The 21,407-nt window shown below is 31.0% G+C and overlaps 2 protein-coding genes across 10 annotated transcripts; one reads left to right on the top strand and one right to left on the bottom strand.

Moving 5' to 3' along the window:
* Positions 1-774: 774 nt before the first annotated feature.
* Positions 775-11,680, bottom strand: LOC111718485 (metallophosphoesterase domain-containing protein 1). 9 transcript variants are annotated; one of them, XM_023494104.1, is made up of 11 exons: positions 11,606-11,680; positions 10,176-10,229; positions 9,342-9,437; positions 8,900-8,966; positions 8,248-8,357; positions 7,210-7,309; positions 4,932-5,035; positions 3,937-4,069; positions 2,692-2,864; positions 2,163-2,487; positions 775-1,523 (listed from the first exon to the last, which is right to left on the bottom strand). In XM_023494104.1, the coding sequence occupies exons 1-9, from the start codon at positions 11,651-11,653 to the stop codon at positions 2,737-2,739; spliced, it is 840 nt and encodes a 279-aa protein (XP_023349872.1). In that variant the 5' UTR covers positions 11,654-11,680; the 3' UTR covers positions 775-1,523; positions 2,163-2,487; positions 2,692-2,736. The 9 variants fall into 9 exon arrangements, with proteins under 9 accessions (XP_023349872.1, XP_023349874.1, XP_023349873.1 ...); XM_023494106.1 differs by having other exon boundaries at positions 2,163-2,448; XM_023494105.1 differs by having other exon boundaries at positions 2,697-2,864.
* A 3,729-nt stretch (positions 11,681-15,409) lies between these two features.
* LOC111694705 (uncharacterized) lies at positions 15,410-20,091 on the top strand. The gene is made up of 6 exons (XM_023463694.1): positions 15,410-15,611; positions 16,019-16,121; positions 17,283-17,346; positions 18,663-18,727; positions 19,038-19,128; positions 19,760-20,091. The coding sequence occupies exons 1-6, from the start codon at positions 15,545-15,547 to the stop codon at positions 19,865-19,867; spliced, it is 498 nt and encodes a 165-aa protein (XP_023319462.1). The 5' UTR covers positions 15,410-15,544; the 3' UTR covers positions 19,868-20,091.
* The last annotated feature ends 1,316 nt before the right edge of the window (positions 20,092-21,407 follow it).

Raw genomic sequence — 21,407 nt, 5'->3', positions numbered from 1 at the left:
CTAACATCATTGTTTTTGCATCAAATACACCTTTACAAAGTTACCTTTTTGTAGCATAGTTTTCTGGTTTTTACTGTAGCAAAACCTCTTTTTTGATTAAACCAACCTTACAATTTTAACCAAGAAAAGTTTCAATTTTAATGGCCATCCAATGTGAACAAATGAAAAATGTATTATATTAAATTGTTAATTAGTAGCTTAACCACTAGAAACTTTCATTTGAAAACTATCGAAACAAGTGATCCTCGGCCTCGATTATTTTAAAATCTAAAGATATTTTCATTCTTGTATCTTTTCTTGTAAGTCACAGTTCAAATTATTAATTTTGAGATGGAAAAGCAATTCTATAGCATATAATTACGCGCAATTCCGCGAATATTTAATTGCTTTCCTGTTCCTAACTATTGCGCAATTCCACGCAATGAAATGGCACAAGCGGAAGTAATCATTCTGCGCAACATAATTCCTATTGGAAACCCTATCTCCAAGCCTCTGTATTTGAAATGACCTTGGGCTACCCCATACCCTTAAGAATAGATATTTTAAAAGAAAACACTGTATAACTATTCAAAGATTAAATATTTTTATATTTTACACTTTTATTAATTCAATTCTAACGTTTAGGGGTGGCGCCAAACCATTTTAAATTCTCATTTGCGAAAACGGAGGCTTGGAGACCATTTTTCGGGGCTCATCCCTTACAGTATTCAAAGCGGAAAGTTTCGGATCTAAAGATAAATAAATATTTTTAAATATCGAAGTAGTTATTAACTGTTTAAGATGTACCTTTATTTCTCTTTAATTCAAAATTTTCACAAAAAAATAAAAACATAAAAATTTTACAATTATATTGAGGCATGTTGCAGAGATCAGTGTATTTTTTTATGTGAGAAAATGCAGTAATTTCAATTCCAGTGTATAATAATCCAGTTTATTTTACAAAACTATCAGTGGTTTATATTCATTAAAGTCCTCTCCCCCTTCCCTTGTAATCCCCTATTATAGAAATCATTTAATTTTATCATTTTATGACAAAACATTTAGTGACCTCCACAAACCATTGGAGAGGGAAAGAGAAGGAAGGATTTTAAAGAAGATGTCCTACTGAAAATATTGATTAAAATACTATTGTACTTGATCAGTTTAAAGGGATTGGATTGTAAAAACAACTAATTGTATTTAATTTAATGGGGAACCAAAACTTACAGACGAGCATAAAGATTTTAAAAACTAATCCTTGGACCTTAAAGGGCCTTTCAACAAAATTTTCCGGAACTCTTTACATTCAAAAATACCATACACGATTCTCAATCATACTTTTAACAACAAAACCTATTTTGGATTAAAGACTCGTGGATTTTTACGGCATTTCTATTTGGTTCCAAAAAAATGAAATTAATAGAAGCTTAACTTGTAAATCGTTAATGACTTTAACTAAATATGTTGATAATCCAAGGTCTAATTCTCGATTTCACTCTGAACATTAAGAGAACAGTATTTACAATGTTGGCTTGAAAGTGGCGCTTCATAAAATAAAACTCTTTTAACCCTATCACGATTGGGGAAGGGANTTCACAATTGAACCCTTTAAACATGAGAACTTCTTAACTTTGATTCACAATTGAACCCTTTAAACATGAGAACTTCTTAACTTTGATTCACAATTGAACCCTTTAAACATGAGAACTTCTTAACTTTGATTCACAACTGAACCCTTTAAACATGAGAACTTCTTAACTTTGATTCACAACTGAACCCTTTAACCATGAGAACTTCGTAACTTTTTGAACTTCATAGTTGTCAATAAATTTTGCTTAACATTTATTTATGGGTGCAGAGGGTAAGGTGTCGGTGTTTCAAAAAAAATCAGAAAATATTTTATTATTACATTTTTCAAGTAAAAATATTAATCTTTGTAAATTTTCCGACGCACATTTTGAAGTTTTTTTAATCTTTCTTGCTCCTTGCACGCTAACCATCTAAGATAGAGGTCTAATTTTTCATTAATGAGCAGGCCTCGACATTTTGGACTAGGAACATGTATCACACTCCCCTATATCAACACAGATAAAATCAAATGGGATTCGACCCCCCCCCCCCCTCCTTTCACTTGTCTATATTAGACAAAAATAGTCGGGATAGGGTTAAATTGGCAATTTTACGAATAGATTTTATTTTGGAATGTCTTTTGTGTCAGCTATAACCGGCTTATTGGGTCCGCCATTAATTCCTGGTTCTTTGCAATTGTCGAGTATTAGAAGAAAATTAACATTTAAATTCGGGGAAGACGAGAATACAAAGAGAATATTTTAAATTAAATTGAAATTGAATGAATGTAACATTTCAAATTAAGCTCGCATTAGGCAGCCACAATATATAAAATAGAGTGGTCCCTAATAAGTCTAGAACAATATATAGAGTGGTCACCGATCAGTCTCACTGATCAGTCTAGAACAATATATGAAATACGAGTGATCACTGATCAGTCTAGAACAATATAGGAAATAGAGTGGTCACCGATCAGTCCAGAACAATATGTTTAAAGGCATCCGTAAATAAAGTAAATATAAAAAGGGGCATTTATTTTCCAGAATTTTCAAGTGATTTTTGGAATAAGTATGAATTTTGTTTTTAAATTTTCGCGAAAACTCTCAAATTATCTTCGGATACAAAAGTAGAAAATATACACCCCTGTCCTAATTATTGATAAAAACTAAAAATATTGAAAACAGTACTTTATGATTTGGTTTGGCCAGCTGGAAGGTTTATATCGAAGACAATCGGAGGATTGCAAGGAATATAGTTGATATCACATGTGGAGGCATTCACGTACACGACCTGGCCGTCAGATCGAATCCCATATCCTGTAAAATGTACATAATTACAAAAAATCATGTTTGAAATTCTTTTTTCACATTCAAGGATGTTTGGCTTTCAGAAGACCCAGTAAAAAGTAATTGAGTTTTTGCCGCAAACTCCAATATTCTAATCCCTATAGCTTTGCTCCTTTCATATTTCAAACTTGGACTTTTTAATCTAACAAATTTATAGTTTAAAAAGTTAAAGGTCTACAAAATCAGGTTGCAAAGATTTAGGGATTAGAAAATCAGAGTTTGTGACCAGAACTCAATTCCTTTGCAAGATCTCAAAAATTCAAAATATCATTTTCTAAAAGTGCATTTTACATTGTGCAAAGATTTTGACCGAAAATATGTCTGAACAAACAGAAATAACAGTTCGTTAACTAACGATTTGAAAATATGTCTGAACAAACAGAAACAACAGTTCGTCAACTAACGATTTGAAAAGTCGTTTTAGTAAAAGTACATTTTGCAGATAATTCTATCTAAATGTTAAATGAGCTTNATCCCCCCCCCCCTGTGTTCCCACACAAAGTATATTTGCGCAGAGCGGAAAATATTTTGTATGACTTTATACGCTGAATTGGGAAAAACGCTTTTTTTTAATGGAAAAATTAGTATTTTTTTGGGGAAGAAAAAAATTAACAACGATTATTTTGCAGATAATTCTATCTAAATGTTAAATGAGCTTCTGAAAAGTATTAACAACTATTCTATCTAAATGTTAAATGAGCTTCTGAAAAGTATTAACAACTATTCTATCTAAATGTTAAATGAGCTTCTGAAAAGTATTAACAACTATTTCCCAAAACTAAAATTATGAAGGATTTATCACAGCAACGTTTAACCATTTTCTAACAAAATAAAATGAAAATATCATTGATTTTCTGTATGAAAATTTATCATTTCGACTATGGTTTCTCAATAAAAGTGATGTATGCTTCAAAAAAAATTGAAAAAATTGTTAACATTTAAGAAATTCCGACAATTTTTTAAACCTTGTTACATAAAAAGGGTAAAAATCTAGCATGTAACTCTCATAGCATAAAAGTTATTTAAAATTATACATAGTTACCTTCATGTATGTGCCCGTATACATGATATTTAGGTTTAACCCTAAGTTGAACCGTGTTTAACAAATCTACACAACCAGCTCGTATACCCGTACTGCACAGGTCTCCGAACCCAACTGGAGGAGAGTGTGTTATCTAAAACGCAAAAAATTATGCTAATTCTTTTAACAGGAAAAAAAAATAGTAACAAGGCTTCCAAAGGCGTTTCGGCCCCAGCTTCGATTTGAACTTTTAATTGCTGCTCTTTCATCAATTTTCGTGAATTTTGAAAAATCGATATTCTTTTAGGGCAAATTTGTTCTATTCTAACCATTTATAAAGCTTTCCTGGAATCATGTGAGGACCGACAAAAAAATTTAGACCCAATCGGCTCAAGTGTTTTGTCAAGGGAAAAACAGGGGTCATCATTTTTTTTAAAACCCCCCCCCCTTGCTATCAAAATGTTCTCCAATATTAAACCTAGATTAAAGGTGAAATTAAGTAATCTTTTTACAGAGAAACTTATTCTAGACATTGTGGACTAGACAGAAGGAGAGGGTGAAATTCATGCGACAAGACTGGTACAACTTTGTAACCTCGCAGCTCATCTAGATTTGATTTTACGCACAATTATGAGAAAAGCAAATTTATTTGGTTACATATTAGAAATTCAAAACATTTTTCTTCTTCTTGATGGCTTTTCAATGAGACATGGAAACATATAACATTTCAATTTTACGTACAATTCACTTAAGTTTGACGTGATTATAAGGTTGAAAAAGAAACCAAATCTTGTTTAATTACTTGATATTTGATAAAACGATGTAGGAAACAAATTCTGATAAATTCAATGAAAGATGTTTTGAGTTTAACTAGATGTGTAAATTTTTCAGAATCCCCCTTTTTGAGAAAATAAACACCCCTGAATCGGCTTAAAGAAAATAGGATTAATTTCATCCTAAAGTAGTTTAACACCAATAAATTTTAAAAGTTTTAATCTGAATGATTAACTACGTACCAAGATATCTGTGTTTTCAGGGATCTGATTCCATTTCTGTAAACATTGTTCTCCACGTACTAAGTTAAAGGCCCAGTTCCCAAACTCAGGCTGCCAGGGCGTACCTAACAGAGATAACAATAATGTTTAGGATCCATTTCATTCTGATGCGAATCCGGATAATGAATCCGGATAATGAATCTGGATAATGAATCCGGATAATGAATCCGGATAATGAATCTGGATAATGAATCCGGGTAATGAATCCGGATGATGAATCCGGATAATGAATCCGGATAATGAATCCGGATAATGAATCTGGATAATGAATCTGGATAATGAATTCGGATAATGAATCTGGATAATGAATCCGAGTTTCAAAAATGGACCGAGTTCTTATTAATAATATAGCCCCAGTTTGATAGAAAAATTTGAATCTTTTTTCGTGGTTCCATTTTTCTTAGTCTTTTCTTTACAATAAAATAGAAAAATATCCCAATATTTTTTCCAAAGATTATGATTGAGTAAGCAATAAGTAGATTTAACTCTGATTTGCAAATATTTTTCAAGGCAGCAAACATTTTTATAATGTCATACCCTTAAATAAATTAAATGTTTTTTCAAGGACAATATATGTAAAAAGCTTGCATGTAGGGTTCATTCTTTCTTTCTTCCCTGATATCTGATTCATGTTTACCACCCTAGGCTAGGGGGTGGGGTTATTTTTTTAATTTTTACCCCCTAAAGTGATAAAGCGACCACAAAAAAAAATACAAAATAAGAAAAAATCTCTCAAACCCCCATTCAATCAATCTTGTTTTTCGTAATTTATTCTGAAGAATAAATAAAAATCATGGTTGAAATCTTTTTTTCAATTTTTATACAAATCTTATGGAGATTTTTCAACTTCTAAAACAAAATATAAAATTTTGATTAACATAAAAATCAAACTTCTTCAGGTTTTAATAATAACTGTAAAAATCTATTTGGTTTTATTACACTTATTTTTAAGCTCAGAAACCAAATCTGATTAATGTTTGTTGTGATGTTTTAAGTTGTAAATCCGCAAAATTCGCTATCAATTGGATTGCATTCCAGGGATTACAATTTAACATTGCGACCCTGGTTGCAAATTGCAATGTAAATATCAAATTTTGTTCAAAAGTTGTAAAAATTACACCTCTCTTTCATTCACATGGGGGAACAAGGATGCAATAAATAAAGGAGGGAATATTACTTTATATAGGATGGGAAACTTACACTGTAATATTCACTCTTATATTAATTGCAATCCTATTGTCTTCCATGCATGTAATGAAGAAATTAATAGTTTTTGAATGCATTTATGATTTCTTAAAAATGAAATCCTACAATACGATTTATGAAACTTGGTGCGAAGGAATTGAAAAACTATAGCCGAAGATAAATGAGTGACAAATCTTTTTGATTGATTCACTCAAGGTTGTATATTTTCAAGAAAAATCCCCCCCCCCCTGTGTTCCCACACAAAGTATATTTGCGCAGAGCGGAAAATATTTTGTATGACTTTATACGCTGAATTGGGAAAAACGCTTTTTTTTAATGGAAAAATTAGTATTTTTTTGGGGAAATAGTAATGAAATTGATAAAATAAACTTGCTTTTTCATTCATCTCCCTAGATATTTAAAAAATTCTAAAAAATTCTAAACCTCTGGAGTAGGTTTAAAAATTCTAAAAAAATATAAACCTCTGGATTAACTTTGAAAATTCTAAAAAAATACATAAACCTCTGGATTAACTTTAAAAATTCTAAAAAAAAATATAAACCTCTGGATTAACTTTGAAAATTCTAAAAAAAAAATATAGACCTCTGAGCTGAAAACTTTAGAATGGTGGATATCAGGATTAATGCTTGATCCTCTCTTTTTGATAATCTCAAGATTAACATAATCTTGCAAGATTATCTTAAAAGTGTATGAAAAACGATAAAATTCATATTAATATTTAATCATCTGAGAAACTGTAGCAGCCAATCAGAGAAAAGCGGGCAACCAATGAGAGAACAGAAATATTCTCATTGGAGAAAACAATTAACGGATATCCAAGGAGAGAGAAAAAGAGTGGATTAGAACAAAAATGAAAAGTTTCCACAGTGGATATTCGGATCAAGAAGTCAGGATTAAAGTTTATCCATTCTAAAGTTCCCAGCTCTGGATTAACTTTAAAAATTCTAAAAAAATATATAAACCTCTGGATTAACTTTGAAAATTCTAAAAAAAAAATATAAACCTCTGGATTAATTATAAAAATTGTTCTCACCGTAGATATTAAGTCCGTAGAGTACGATGCCGCTATCCTCTAGATATGTACACTCCGTCAATTCTTTCTGCATCTCTGTTGCTGTACTGTTAACAGGTTCCTAGATAAACATAACAAAATTATGATATAAATCAAAGGGAGTGTTATAAGAATGTATGACAGAGAGTTGTTTAACTTTAACTCTACATTCTAGCTTCGGAACCCGGCGCTGCCACGGTTACTGAAAGTTACTTCAGCCGTTTACCCGCACTTGGACAGTTTTACCGGGAAACTAAATGTTCGCTGTTTAAGTCGACACACTCAACTTAGAATCTCAAAACTAAGAGTATTCCCGTGGGTCTCCCGTGTTCCACGATCAAAATCGGTCCAGGGGTTCCTGAGTTATGATAAGACAAACAAAGAAACAGATAGACAAACAGAGAGTGCAACTTTATATATAGATATACTTTGCCTGTCTGCTGGTTTGTTTGTTTGTATACAAAAAAAAACGTCAAAATGACTGATCAAATCGGGCCCAAATCGGAGAAAAAAAATTCTTTTTAAGCATGCAAAAATTAAGAGATAGACAGCTTAAAATTATTCTTTAAAAAATTCCTCGAGACTTATTTAGAAGATTGGCAGCCTTAACTTAGAATCAAGATACTAGAAAGTTAAACTTAAACTTGAAAATCATGAAAGAAGTCAAGAAATCATGGAATCATTGAATCAAGAATTCAAGATAAAAATTCAAGAAATCAAGGAATCAAGAAAAAAAATATCAAGGAATCAAGAAATCAAGGAATCAAGGAATCAAGAGATCAAGAAATCTAAAAATCAAGAAGTCAAGAAATCAAGAAAATCAAGAAATCAAAATATCAAAATATCAAGAAATCATGAGATCAAACAAGCAAGAAAGCAAGAAATTAAGAAATCAAAAAATCAAGGAATCATGGAATCATGGAATAAACCAATCAAGAAAATGTAAAAAAAAATGGAGCTTTTAAAAAATGTGGAGAAGTAAAAAAATTAAAAATTAAAAATAAATATCAACTGACCGACCTTATCTTCTGCCGAAGCTGAGGTGGGGGTATACAACATTTTCTGTGATATATGTAGCGGAGAGTTTCCAAGATGTTCGGATCTACAGTTTGTGGTTTCCATATTCAACCCTGCAATAATTTATCTAGTCAGGCATTTTGTTTACTTACAATTAGCAATAGCTGACAGATATGTTTAAACATTTCTTATAGTAAAAATCTAGCTCATTAATAAATAAAACTAGTTATGCTTGATATGGTGTATTTTTTTTTTAAATCTATGTTTATCCAACCTACATTGTATATAAAAATTACAGATATAAAATATGTTTATTATTTAAATATCTAAAATCAATCTTACCAAGTAAATGTTAATATAAGCTCTGAAAAGGTGAGTTAAAAAAACATTTAAAAACTCGAAACAAATCAAAATAAATCTAAAAAGAGAAAATCTAATCTAATAAGAGCAATTCTGACCTAAACCCTTTTCCATGTTCCATGCAAAGCTGAAAAAGTATGAGAATATGTTGCAATCTAAATCCAAATCTAGAACTGACTAGAAAAAGTATGAGAATATGTTGCAATCTAAATCCAAATCTAGAACTGNTTTATGTGAGGAGAGAAAGAATATACAGGCGACAGGCTCTGGTTTAGATTTCAATAACTTTATTTACCTTGAAATGAATTGTCAAAGCTTAGCTCGTGATTCCCGGCGATAACAATCTTGTGTTTATGTGGCAGCTAAAAATATACATTTATTTATTTATAGCAAACTGTTAGAGGGACTGAAGGCAAACTTTCAAGTTTCCTTTCATTTGTAGAGTGGCATACCCGATTCACAACGGTCCCTTTTATTCCTTTTGTCTTTCATCCAGAAAAAATAAGAATATCTCCGTATTCGATGATCAAACACAGGTTTAAAGGTTACATTGTGAATTTGTCATGTCATTTTTAAAAATAGAGGGTCCCTTTAATTTTGTTTATTTATTTTAAAAGAAAATTACATTTTCTCGTCAAATAATCTTTGGAGCTCAAAACTAATTCATAATTTTGCATTTAAACCTCAAGTAAGAAAATAATACATCGATGATAGCTGCTTAATATACCACCAGTTACCTTAGATATCCAGGCGTTGAAATCCCTGACCTCAGAAACTGAGCCACAGCGTGTGAAATCCCCAGCATGGATAAACACATCTCCATCCGGTATACTCTACGCTAACCCAACACTTGGATGGGGAAATTCAAAATTGGGGAATATGTGGGCAAAACAGTCTCAAACATTAACTATTTAATTCTTCTCGGATATTGAATTTTTTATTTCAAACCAAACCTACTGGCAAATCTATATACTGACAGGGATAAGTGGCCGAATTTTATGAATTTGAACCACGTTTAGACGCGGTTCAAACATAGCTTGTTCCACTTGAAATTTTAATCAGTGTTTCGAGATTTGAGCCGGCGCTCATTTGGAACAGGTTTAATGGCGGTTCAGGGATGCGGTTCAAATTCTTTAAATTCGACCTCAGATTTGATGATTAGCAATGCGCTGTTGAACCGCGTAGATGTGGTTCAACCACTTCAGCTCAGCTTGAACGTCACATAAGATAACTGGTTGAACAACTACTTATCGCTATCCATTAAATCTAGTCTCTGGATACAATTTTAGAGGTTTTAGCCACTAAGGGGGAAAACAAGCTTAATCTATTTAACAGATCTAATTGATACTTGAAATTGCAAGCTATAAGTATAAATTAGAATTTTAGAGGTTTTAGCCACTAAGGGGGGAAACAAGCTTAATCTATTTGCACAGATCTAATTGATACTTGAAATTGCAAGCTTTAAGTATAAATTAGAATTATATCCGAGATAAATTAATACTTTAGAAAAGTAGGGGAAACCTGAACAAAAATGTCTAAAGTGTATCTTTAAAAAAAATGAGGCAGCTTTCCTGTTTAATATGTGACGTCAGAGAGTGAGTATCCGACATACAAACAAATCTAACCTGAATAATCTGTATTATTTGCAGTAAGCATTAATGAAACAAAGTCAATATCTATCAATACATTTTAAATTCTATGATCTGTCATATTATCAACCACCTCAAGTCAGAGGTTCATTTAATTACATTTCTCATCCCAAATGGGATTGGGGTTGAAAGTAATTTCTGTGTCATTGTGAACTTTGGCAAGTTTTTTGCGTATTAGTACTACACTTTAGAAATTGTACTACATTTGGAGCGTTAAAAGATGTCAATATCAGTAATCAAAATAAGAGATAAATATTATGATATTCAGAAAAATAAACACTTCTTTGCAGTATAATACATTTTTCCTACAACTTGACATCCTACTTCCAATTGTTAACAACAACAATATGGATAATTTCTGCCCCTAATATCAATTAATTAACATTTGGGATCGTATTAGATGAAGTGCCTGGCGTTGCCCGTAAAATTTCAAAATTTGTCAAACAATCGACAAAAACATCCCCCTTCGATGAAACAGTTATTCTAAGGGATATGCCACATATTTTAAGTTACAAAAGGTGGAAAATGTAACATTTTTTATTTTGGTAAATCTTTATAAATATTACGGTTTGGCCGGCTACAGTAAACATACAGATATTACACTTAAACAATTTCGACGCTCATACAAGATGTTCCCAATAGTTCCTAGTGTTAATTGGTTTTTAAGTCTGTATGATACTAACTTTGGAACCCATCGTTGCCAAGGGTCATTTCTGTTTACCCGCACAATTTTACCCGGTAAACTTAATTTTTGCTATAAAAATCGACTTACTTAACCTTTGTTATTAATCTTCGTGACAGAAACAATCTCAAGAACTGACGAGAGTCAACCCAGACCGAAATATATTTTCAATAAATGTGGAACTACCATCTACTTTTTTCACTCTACAAAGGTTTGGTCCATCACCATCACAGAATTTTAAATTTACTTAACCTAGAATCTTAAAACCAGACTAAAAACATTTCCGTGGTCCTACCGAGTTTTCCAATTTAAGCAAATTGGTCCAGGGGTTCCTGAGTTATGATCAGGCAAACAAACAGACGAACAGAGATTACAACTTTATAAATATAAAGACTACCTGAAGTGCCCGGCGTTACCCGTAAAATTAAATATAAAAAATTAAATATAAAAAATTTTGAACAAAAATTTCCATCTTGAAAAAAACAAATCGAATTTTTTAAGTCCATGTTACTCCCGGGCTAGTCATGGGGTTCTTAAAAAAATGTCAGCCTTTTGGCCAGCTATAGCTAACATATAAATAAATATTTAATATATATGTGAGCAAAAAGCTTTATTATATAGAATAGATAGATGAAACCCACCAAATTTGTTCTAACAAGCTAATACTCGCCTTATTTTCGGCAACAGGAGTAGATGGAGACTTCACATTTAGTCTCATAACATTTGCAGTTTTCTTCCACGCCCTGTAATAAAAGTGTTGATAATAATAAAAGAGTTCATTTTGGATGTTTAACATGGTCCATATTTTTCAGAACCCCCCCCCCCCCCCCTTGGGGGGAGAAATGATTTTTGATGATTCGGAGGGGGGGGGATGAAAAATGGGACATCATAAGGCAATATTATTTATTCTTTTTGATACTTTATATCCAAAATTTCTTTATTTTACGTTGCGTAACAATCATTTATTTTCTTCAAATTCAGCAAAAAATCCTAGAGAAAATCCGCCGCTTAACGCATACATACAATACATCTGGCGAAAAAAAACATTTTCATAAACGGGGGAGATTTGATTTTTCGAGAAAATACACACCCCTGATGTTTAGTTGAGTAATTTCCTAGAGATATAAAGTTGGCCCTAAAAAACAGGGATTAGCGTTTTTTCAGGACTTTTTATCATTTAAAATTACTAGAAAAGGTGCTCTAGTATATAATATTTAATTTTAGTTTGTTTCGATTGACGTTTTCGTTTGACGTAAATCTTTGTCTCGAACGTTTGAAAACCTCTCTGCATGCAGTTTACTTTCAACAATTAATAATTATCATTATTCTACTAAAATCTATATTTGAGAGAGAAAAAACCATATGTTTTGAGAAATTATAAATGCATGATAAAATTACTATTGTTTATATTTTAAATAAAATTTTCTTAAGAGTCCCTAACTTGATGCCATGCAAAAAATCGCTTATTTCTGCAGTTTGCAACTATTTGGCCGAGATTGCTGCAACCTCTCTTTATAGTTTGTTTTACAAAGAGTTCTGGGTTTAGGACGATGTATACACATTGGATACATGTAAATGATTTTGTTTGTTTTTTGAACAATATTGGTAAAATTATACACCTATGAACATTTTCGAGTCATTTTAAATGATAAAAAGCCGAAAAACGCTATTCCTTGTTTTTTGGGTCATATTCTACGTTTTTCGTCGACATTTGCAGAGTAAATACTAATATAAAAACCAGCTTGCAAATAAAATCAGCAATGATTACACACATTTCTGTATAAGTAGGCAAATATAAGGATAAGCCCCTCATCATTGATCAGTTTTAAAGGTTTAAAGGGTACTGAATCATCCACGCAACTCTACAAATGGAGGGTTACTTAATTTACATTTTTTAGATGTAATTATTCTTAAACCTCCCTAGCACATTGACTATAAAAGATAGAGGCATATTCTTTATGTCTATATTTTTAATATTTCTAAAATAATTCATTTTTCACTTTTAATCGTAAAATCTGTTTAAGTGTTTTTATTACTTACATTTTTCATCCATTATCATTGACACTGCACATTACATTTTCCTTTTTATTATTCCCTTTATGTTTGATTGAACATGGCCCTGAAGTGCTATAGAAGTATAATAATGGTCTTTTTTCTCATTGTTATAAACATATTGGGAGCATATTCAATTTATACACTAATGGGGAGTTAGTTGTAATCCTGAACCTTAAGTTCATATTTTCTGTTCAGTTTATATATACCATGAGTAAAGCAGGGAATATATATCATCAAATTTCCAGTTAAAGGGACCGTAAGCGTAATTTCAAGTGACCTTTTATTAAGAAAGGTCTATGACCAATTCACTACGGTACCCTTTCTAATCTGATCAAGAAGACTGTGTAATATATATAATATATCCATTGATTCTGATATTATATATAATATCTCCATTGATTCTGATAATATATATAATAGCTTCATTGATTCTGATAATATATATAATATCTCTATTGATTCTGATATTATATATATAATATCTCCATTGATTCTAATAATATATATATTATCTCCATTGATTCTGATAATATATATAATATCTTCATTGATTCTGATAATATATATAATATCTCTATTGATTCTGATATTATATATATAATATCTCCATTGATTCTGATAATATATATATAATATCTCCAGTTATTTTGATAATATATATATAATATCTCCATTGATTCTGATAATATATATAATATCTCCATTGATTCTGATAATATATATATAATATCTCCATTGATTCTGATATTATATATAATATCTCCATTGATTCTGATGATATACATTATATCTCCATTGATTCTGAAGCAAGAAATTCGTACAAGTCACTTTTGAACCACTTTTGAACCGAAACCAGAAACGAACATAACCAGTTTTCAAAAACAAAGCATTGACAATAGATATCCAATTCATACTTGATCAGAAAAATCGTTTGAAGGTACCATTATGAATTGGACATTCCACTCTAACAATGGAGGGTTACTTAGTTACATTAACAGTTCTTTTAAGGTTTCGGGAAAAATCGATTAAAATAAATTCTAAAAAGATGTCAGATAATCTCACTAGACTTTACACTCAGAGGTAAGCCAGACTTTGTCTTTCTCGATAGTACTGAGTTTTTCGCAAAAAAATCTTTTTTTTAATTACTCTTTAAAAATATTTCTAAAAATTCAAGAGTGCATTTATTTCACGATGATATGCTGTGGCATAAAAACGTGTGTTTATAGTTTTATTCTGACTTTTTAATCAAACACAAATGTAAAATTATTTAATGAATTTTTCATTGACAATTTGTTGTGGTGGAAAAAGGGCAATAATATATAGGGATGTTTACGTTTTTATTTTTTGAAAAACGATCGCTTTTTTCGTTTTCCTATCGTTTTTTGTTTCGTTTTCCGATCGTTTTAAAAACTATCATTTGTTTAAAGTTTTTAAAATGATTATTTTTTAAATGATCGGAAAACGAAAAAAAAGATCGTTTAATGATCGTTTTCAAAAACGATTAACAACCCTAATAATATATTAACATTTCTTTGGATAACATCATCTTCGTCAGACGTCAAATTCAAGTAAATTACACTGTACATGTAATTGAAATCTTATATATTTAGTAAAACAAAATTGTTTTTTAAAACAAATAGTAATATGTTACCAAATAAAGGAATTGAGTCTTTGGAACAAAATCAAATATTTAAACCTCAATATCTTTAGAACCCGATGTTGTAAACCTTTGATATTTCATACTCAGATTATTTGATCTAACAGAATTCATAGTTTAAAATATCTAAGGTCTGCAACATTGATTATAAAATCAGAATTTGTGACAAAGACTTAATTCCTTTGCTTCTCTCATAAGTAATACTTGTGCGAAAAAAAAACTAGAAGAGCTATGAGGTCACAAAGTCCTATCGGTGATGTGGCTTAAACTGTACCTTCTCCTTCTGTCTAGTATATGCAGTGTTCAATCTGGAATTGCAGATTCAATTTGCATTAAAAATGTATACATGCAGTGAAAGGATTAGATATTTTCCCACTGTAAGAAGAACCGATTGAAAATAGTCATACAATCCATTTTAAATCTAAAAATTGTCTCCTTGATGGATTTCTTAACAGATTTAAAAACTTCGGCTCGAGTCATAATTAATTCCTTAAACTCTACTTTAAGACGCAACACTGACGACAGCTTATGCCATGTGATTGACAGCTGCAACTTGCAAGATCTTCAGCTCGACTTAAGAAGTTAGGCCCAATGAAAATAAAACCGACCTTGGTTAGTTTTAGTGCAGAACAAGGCTCAATGTTGAGCCTTGTTCTCATAAAACCCAGAATGCGCCAATTCCTAACATGAAAATCCTCCAAATAGAATATTAAACCGGTTCTTTGAACTCAACTCTGTGGACGATAAGATGCAGCTTGAATCCGAAAGCTCAAGCCATGAATAAGGCCCAACAACAGCTTAGACCCGAGACGTATTTTCCCGAATTTTTTTAATCGAGGGCTCTGACCTGTTTTTTGAATCATTTTAAGGATAATTTATTGTTTTTATAGAAAACCAATGATTGATATGGTTTATCAAAACACATGGAATGAAATAGAAGAAAAAACAAGGACCAGAACTAATGGTAAAATTATCAATTAATCTTATTTTAAATCACCCTACTGTTACGAGTTTACAGACACCACAATTGAAAATCATTTTATTAAAGATAGAAAAACAATAATATCTATATTTATTGGGTCAGAAGAAGGTTTTCAGTATTGTGAATAAAACATAAAAATCTCTGTGAGACGCAAAAAAAAGAAAGATTTGCACTTGATCTTTTTTTTTTGTTTTTCTAGGAAAAAATTCAGTATAATTTTTGATGAAGATTATATATCCATTTATAAACAAAATTTTATTATTTTCATAAACATTTTTTAGATAAACGAAAGTTATAATTTGTAAAGTTTTAATTGAAAAAGAAGATATAAAGATTAAAAAATTTAAGTTTGTGTCAAGTTCCTTTGTAATGTTGTGTTTTTATCACAGGAGGAGTAAAGGAGAGTCGTCCAGTACAATCCATGTTTGTGGACAGGAATAGGAATATTTGTATTAACAATATTCAAGATATTAAACTTCAAAACGGACAAAAGTACGTATACATATATTTAAAGGTGCTGTTGTTGTAATTTAATGTAAATAGGACTATTCTCAATTCACAACGGAACCCTTTAATCGTGAAAGGAGTTTAGTTTTCTATGAGTTATGATCGTACATCACAGAGACAAACACACAAACTTAATTATGTAAATTAAATATTTTAGAAACCGAATAGCTAATCTATAGTTACCTCCATCAAATGCGATGTATATTATGTTTATACCATTTTAACCTTTGTCTGGTCAACAATGAATGAGATATCCTTGGTTTTCTGACTCTATCTTGATTATTTACATTTGTGGGTTCATGCAATAAAATAAGTAGGAAATACACTTCAAGATAGAAATACCACGACAGCTTTCACATTGTTGTTAAGATAATAGTTTAGAGTGTATTTAAATCGCGGAAATATAATTATAGTTTCCATTGCGCTATATACATACTTAAATACTCAATACTTAACTTTTTCGAGATGGGGTGGGGGTGTTTCCATCCCCCCTGTGGTTTTTCCTAAATAACTTAAAAATGGCTGACATTCTTCACTTTTTCAACTTAATAGTTCTGAACAAATTTTTCGGATTTTTTTTATTCATAGGGTAGGGTTGAGGACGGTCAAGCAGGGAAACCCCCCCCCCCCCATTTTATATTGACAAAAATAGCCCAATCAGTAAAGAGTATATGACTCGGTAAATTATGAAATTTTTAAAAAGTTTCAATGGATTTTCTTTCTGGACATTTGCCAATAAAAATATGTATATAACATGAAAAAAAACTATTTTAAACGCACTACGCATTGCAGGGCCTTTTCAAGTTTTATCAGCGATCCTATCCTAAAGTTTAAAGAGATATTGAGCATCAATTTAGAGAAGTGCTTTTTTTGAAATTGGAAAAGTTACCGCGCGCATCTTTTTTTAAAAGATGGTCATCCATATGGACACCTTAATATTGGTATAGACCATAAACCTTACAATCTTTCTCCGTAAAAGGTCGTCTTAAATCAAATTATTCTCCGGAACCAAACCCACCTTTTCTCCGGTAAACAGAGCTCAGCATGGGATTATCAACCTTAGACCAACCTCGAGGCCCCTTTTGAGCTCAAAAAATATACATCTACCATAAGTGTATTAATGCTCTGACAACGTTAATTTTAAAGAATTGATGAGTTAGACTGGACAAGGAGAAACAAAAAATCATATCAGACAGCTTTACTTTATCAGGTAATAACAAAGGAGTTCAACCTTGACTTTTATGGGGAGGGGGTATTTCGCTCTATACCAATGGACATCTCATTTTCCATGCAGCTAAAACTAAGGAACTTAACACCATACAAAACTGTCTGCTGTATTTAACCCATTTAATCCCTCATACTTACACATTTGGTCTATCCATAGCCGTTTCTAGAATTGTTAGTATTTGGTTGTTTTTACAGTTATTCTCAAATTTTGTGTCTTCTGTTTATAGAAATCTAAATAAATCTACAGAACTGAAAGCTTTAGAATAGTGTATATAGAGATTACTACTTGAATCTTTTTGTTTGCTAATCTAAAGACTAATTGAGTTCATTAAGAATGGGACCGAGTTTGATTTCATCGTCTTCTCTAACTAGTTTTTCTTTCGGTTGCATACGCGTAAATATACTAATTAGAAAAATGGTCGTAACAACGAGGTCAAAATCGCTTCCGGGGAGGTGTGTGTAGTAATGGTTGATTAATATTATGTTTTGGTCTAAATCCATATTGATGTTGATAGAAAATCTTAAACTTGTTAAGATATTTAAAAATTTGTGTTGCAGCTATTTTTTCAAGAAGTTTACTTAGCGCTGGGAGAATACTAATTGGTCTGTAGTTATTAAATTTATCTTTTTCGTCAGTTTTAAAAATAGGAATTATTTTTGCACATTTGTAATCACTAGGGATATATCCTGTTTTAAAAGAAAGGTTAAACAAATGAGCTATAGGAAAAAAAATACTATCAACTATTTCCTTCAGTAGCTTGGTAGAAATATTGTCCTTACCTGAAATGTTTTTAGGTTTAAGTTTACTCACTGTTTCAAGAATAATTTCTGGTGTAATATTTGCAAACACAAAGTTTTCCTTGGATGGCTCCTTTAGATATGTTTCAAAATTGTTATTGGAATCCGGAATATAACTAGACAATCTCAGTGTCTCAATGTTTATTAAGAATAACGTTCGAAAGGAATCTAGTCCTCAAACGTAATAAATATGCTTTTATTAAGTTCATATAGTTGTATCCACAGTGGATATTCAGATTAAGCGATCAGGATTAAGTGTATCCAATTCTTAAGTTTTCAGCTCAAATCACTTGAAGAGATAAATAAGTAAAATCTAAAATATCCATTTTAGGCAGAAAAACAAGGAAAACTGATCGGAGAGTATATTTTCCATCTTTATCTGATAAAATATTTAAGAGACATTTTTGGTTTTCTGTTTCAAGAATAATAAACACTTTTTCTACATTATGTTGGAATTAATTCCATAAAGATCCAAGATTGCATTATTTTTGTTTATTAAAGGGAAAAAAGTTCCGGCAAAAGGCTCAATTCAATTCTGCCAAAGAAATGCTAATTCAGAGTCTAAGGTAAATTAAAAAGTGAAAAAAAACTAAATCAAATTGAAAATAGTTGTTTTATTATCTATCAAGACAGGCAAAAATTATGAAAAATTGAATTGGATTCAGTTGTAAACTACAAGTTGTAAGATACAAAGCAAGAAGCTATATAAACCCCTCTGGTTTATGCACGTGGCTAAAGACTTTCACTAAAAAGTAAATATTTGGAAATTATCTTTTAAATCATGATCTGAGTTCGTTTCCCTTTCGTCTATTACAAAGTTTTGGTTCATCACCATCACAGAATTTTAAGACTTTCACTATGTTCAATGATGTTTAGGTTAAAAGGGGGTCTGGATATACAAACAAAGATAATGGTTGAACTGGCTCAATGCCATCTTAATCTTAGAGAGTGGACTCAAGCAATTCAGGTCTGATACGATGGTAGGCGATTATAATGAAGACGACTTTTGTTTTATATTAAGCTTTTAAACAGCATGGATACACAGAAACATAAAGACAATTAGATCCTGTCAATTAAAAAACTTCTCTTCATTTACTTGTAAATTTGTAATTCGAGAAAAGCTTGTTAAAAATTAAAACTTTAAAGAAAAGTCGTCTTCATTATATTGCTATAATCGCCTATAACCGTATAACACAGGGTGTATTGTTAAAAAAAAAACTTTTAGTTTCATCTATCGTCTTCTTTCCTTTTGTTTAAAAATGACAGCGAAAATAATGTTTAAAGATTTTTTTTGATAAAATGTATTGAAATCAAAATGAGATTTTTTTTATCGGTGGTACTTTTTAAACCACAAAAAAAACAGACCAAATTATGGAAATGGAAGAAGAAATGTCCCTCTGTACTTCTATAAGTAGTGTTTTGATAAGTGTAATACATTATCTAATTAGACCCAGTATGCAGTGTAAAAATAAAAACTGTCAGGTTTTTGAGAAAAAAAGCTTATTATTATTTTATGTTTGATGACATATAAAAACACTAGAACTAAGTCAGCATACATGGTCCAAAAGTGAAAAAAAAGTAATTATATATATTTTTAGATTGCCAATGATCTTCTGAGTGAAGGAGCTTGCAATAGAAATATTAGAAGACGATGTGTTCTGTCCATAGTTCTCAACACAAAGGAACAAAATCTTGAATATTACTAGATGTGTTCTATAGTTCTCAACACAAAGGAACAAAATCTTGAATATTACTAGATGTGTTCTATAGTTCTCAACACAAAGGAACAAAATCTTGAATATTACTAGATGTGTTCTATAGTTCTCAACACAAAGGAACAAAATCTTGAATATTACTAGATGTGTTCTATAGTTCTCAACACAAAGGAACAAAATCTTGAATATTACTAGATGTGTTCTATAGTTCTCAACACAAANCCATCTTGCAGTCCCCCCCCACTCCCCCTGTAAGGGGTATCTGTTTATCAATTTTAACAAGATTTGTGATGAAGGCAGAAGCATTGTTTCAATTAAAGGTAATATTTTAATAATTCTCACACAGATTTATTTTCTAATTAAAAAGGATGGTGAACGTCATTTCAATTAAACCTCCATTTAAAGAATGGTATGCATGATTCACAATTCACGTGTCTGAAAAAGTATCTCATTCTGGCAAAGCAACCAATACACAGCTTGGAAATTATACATAGCAGAGAACTAGGGTTTCCAGCGAACTAGGGAAAATATTTCACGAAAATTTCGCATTTTTTGCCAAAAATTCCGTTTTTTTCGCGTTCCGTTCGTAAAAAAGGTTACGAAATACGAAGAAAATGTTTTCCTGAAATGATGCAAATTTTCGCAAAATTTTTCTTTCGTTTGGAAAACTTGCGTATGACCTATATTACTGTGGAATAGGAAGACGACAAGCGTGTTCCAAGTTATTTCAGAGCAAAAAAGTTCCAATATTTCCTTATTAACATAAATAAGTCTGTGTCACTGCACAATTTCTGTGTTTCATGTTAATCATAACTTGAGTCAAACAGACGTCTTCTAATTCCACATTTTTATGTGTCCCACTGTAACTAAAGGATTATGAGCGTTCTCTAATGTACTACTGGCGTGGTTATCATGCTTCAAGAGGAAGTATAAAAAAGAATGATTCAAAGCTTGGAATATACAGGTATTTATTTAACATTTTTTTATGTCTATTTGCCACAAACTCCAATATGATAAAAATATATCCTTGCAAACCTTTGATCTAAAAGTTAGAAGATCAGAGTTTGTGGCAAAACTCAATTCCTTTCTCATTAGAGTTCTAAGGAACTGTCTACGTAAGTTGAAGTTTCTCAGTAGAGTTACATAACTGATTTCCAACGGTGTTCTGTACAATTTTATCTGGGCCTTAAGAAGAAAAACATCTCGTTTTTCTATCTTGAAATTATATCAATTCTGCCAATTTGGATCCTTGTCTCTGATACATAAATGCGTCACTTTTATAGGAAAACCAAAATTTTAAATAATTAATTTTCAGATGTGAAAAGCAGATACAAGAGAGTCTACGTGGATTTGAGATCTGCTAAACAAATGTTATTTTTCATCAAAATTATAAAAAATGTTTACTTAATGAATGTAATCCAAAAACATTTTTTAATCATAGATTTAATCGAGAGTTTAGAAATAAACAATTTTTTAAATAGCAAAATAATTTTCATTTTAAATAGTTCTTGTCTGTTCTTTGCTACCTATC

Source organism: Eurytemora carolleeae, unplaced genomic scaffold, assembly GCF_000591075.1.
Source record: "Eurytemora carolleeae unplaced genomic scaffold, Eaff_2.0 scaffold68, whole genome shotgun sequence".
Taxonomy (NCBI): domain Eukaryota; kingdom Metazoa; phylum Arthropoda; class Copepoda; order Calanoida; family Temoridae; genus Eurytemora; species Eurytemora carolleeae.
The sequence above is the reverse complement of the archived record's forward strand: the minus strand, read 5'-3'. Positions and strand labels throughout refer to the sequence as shown.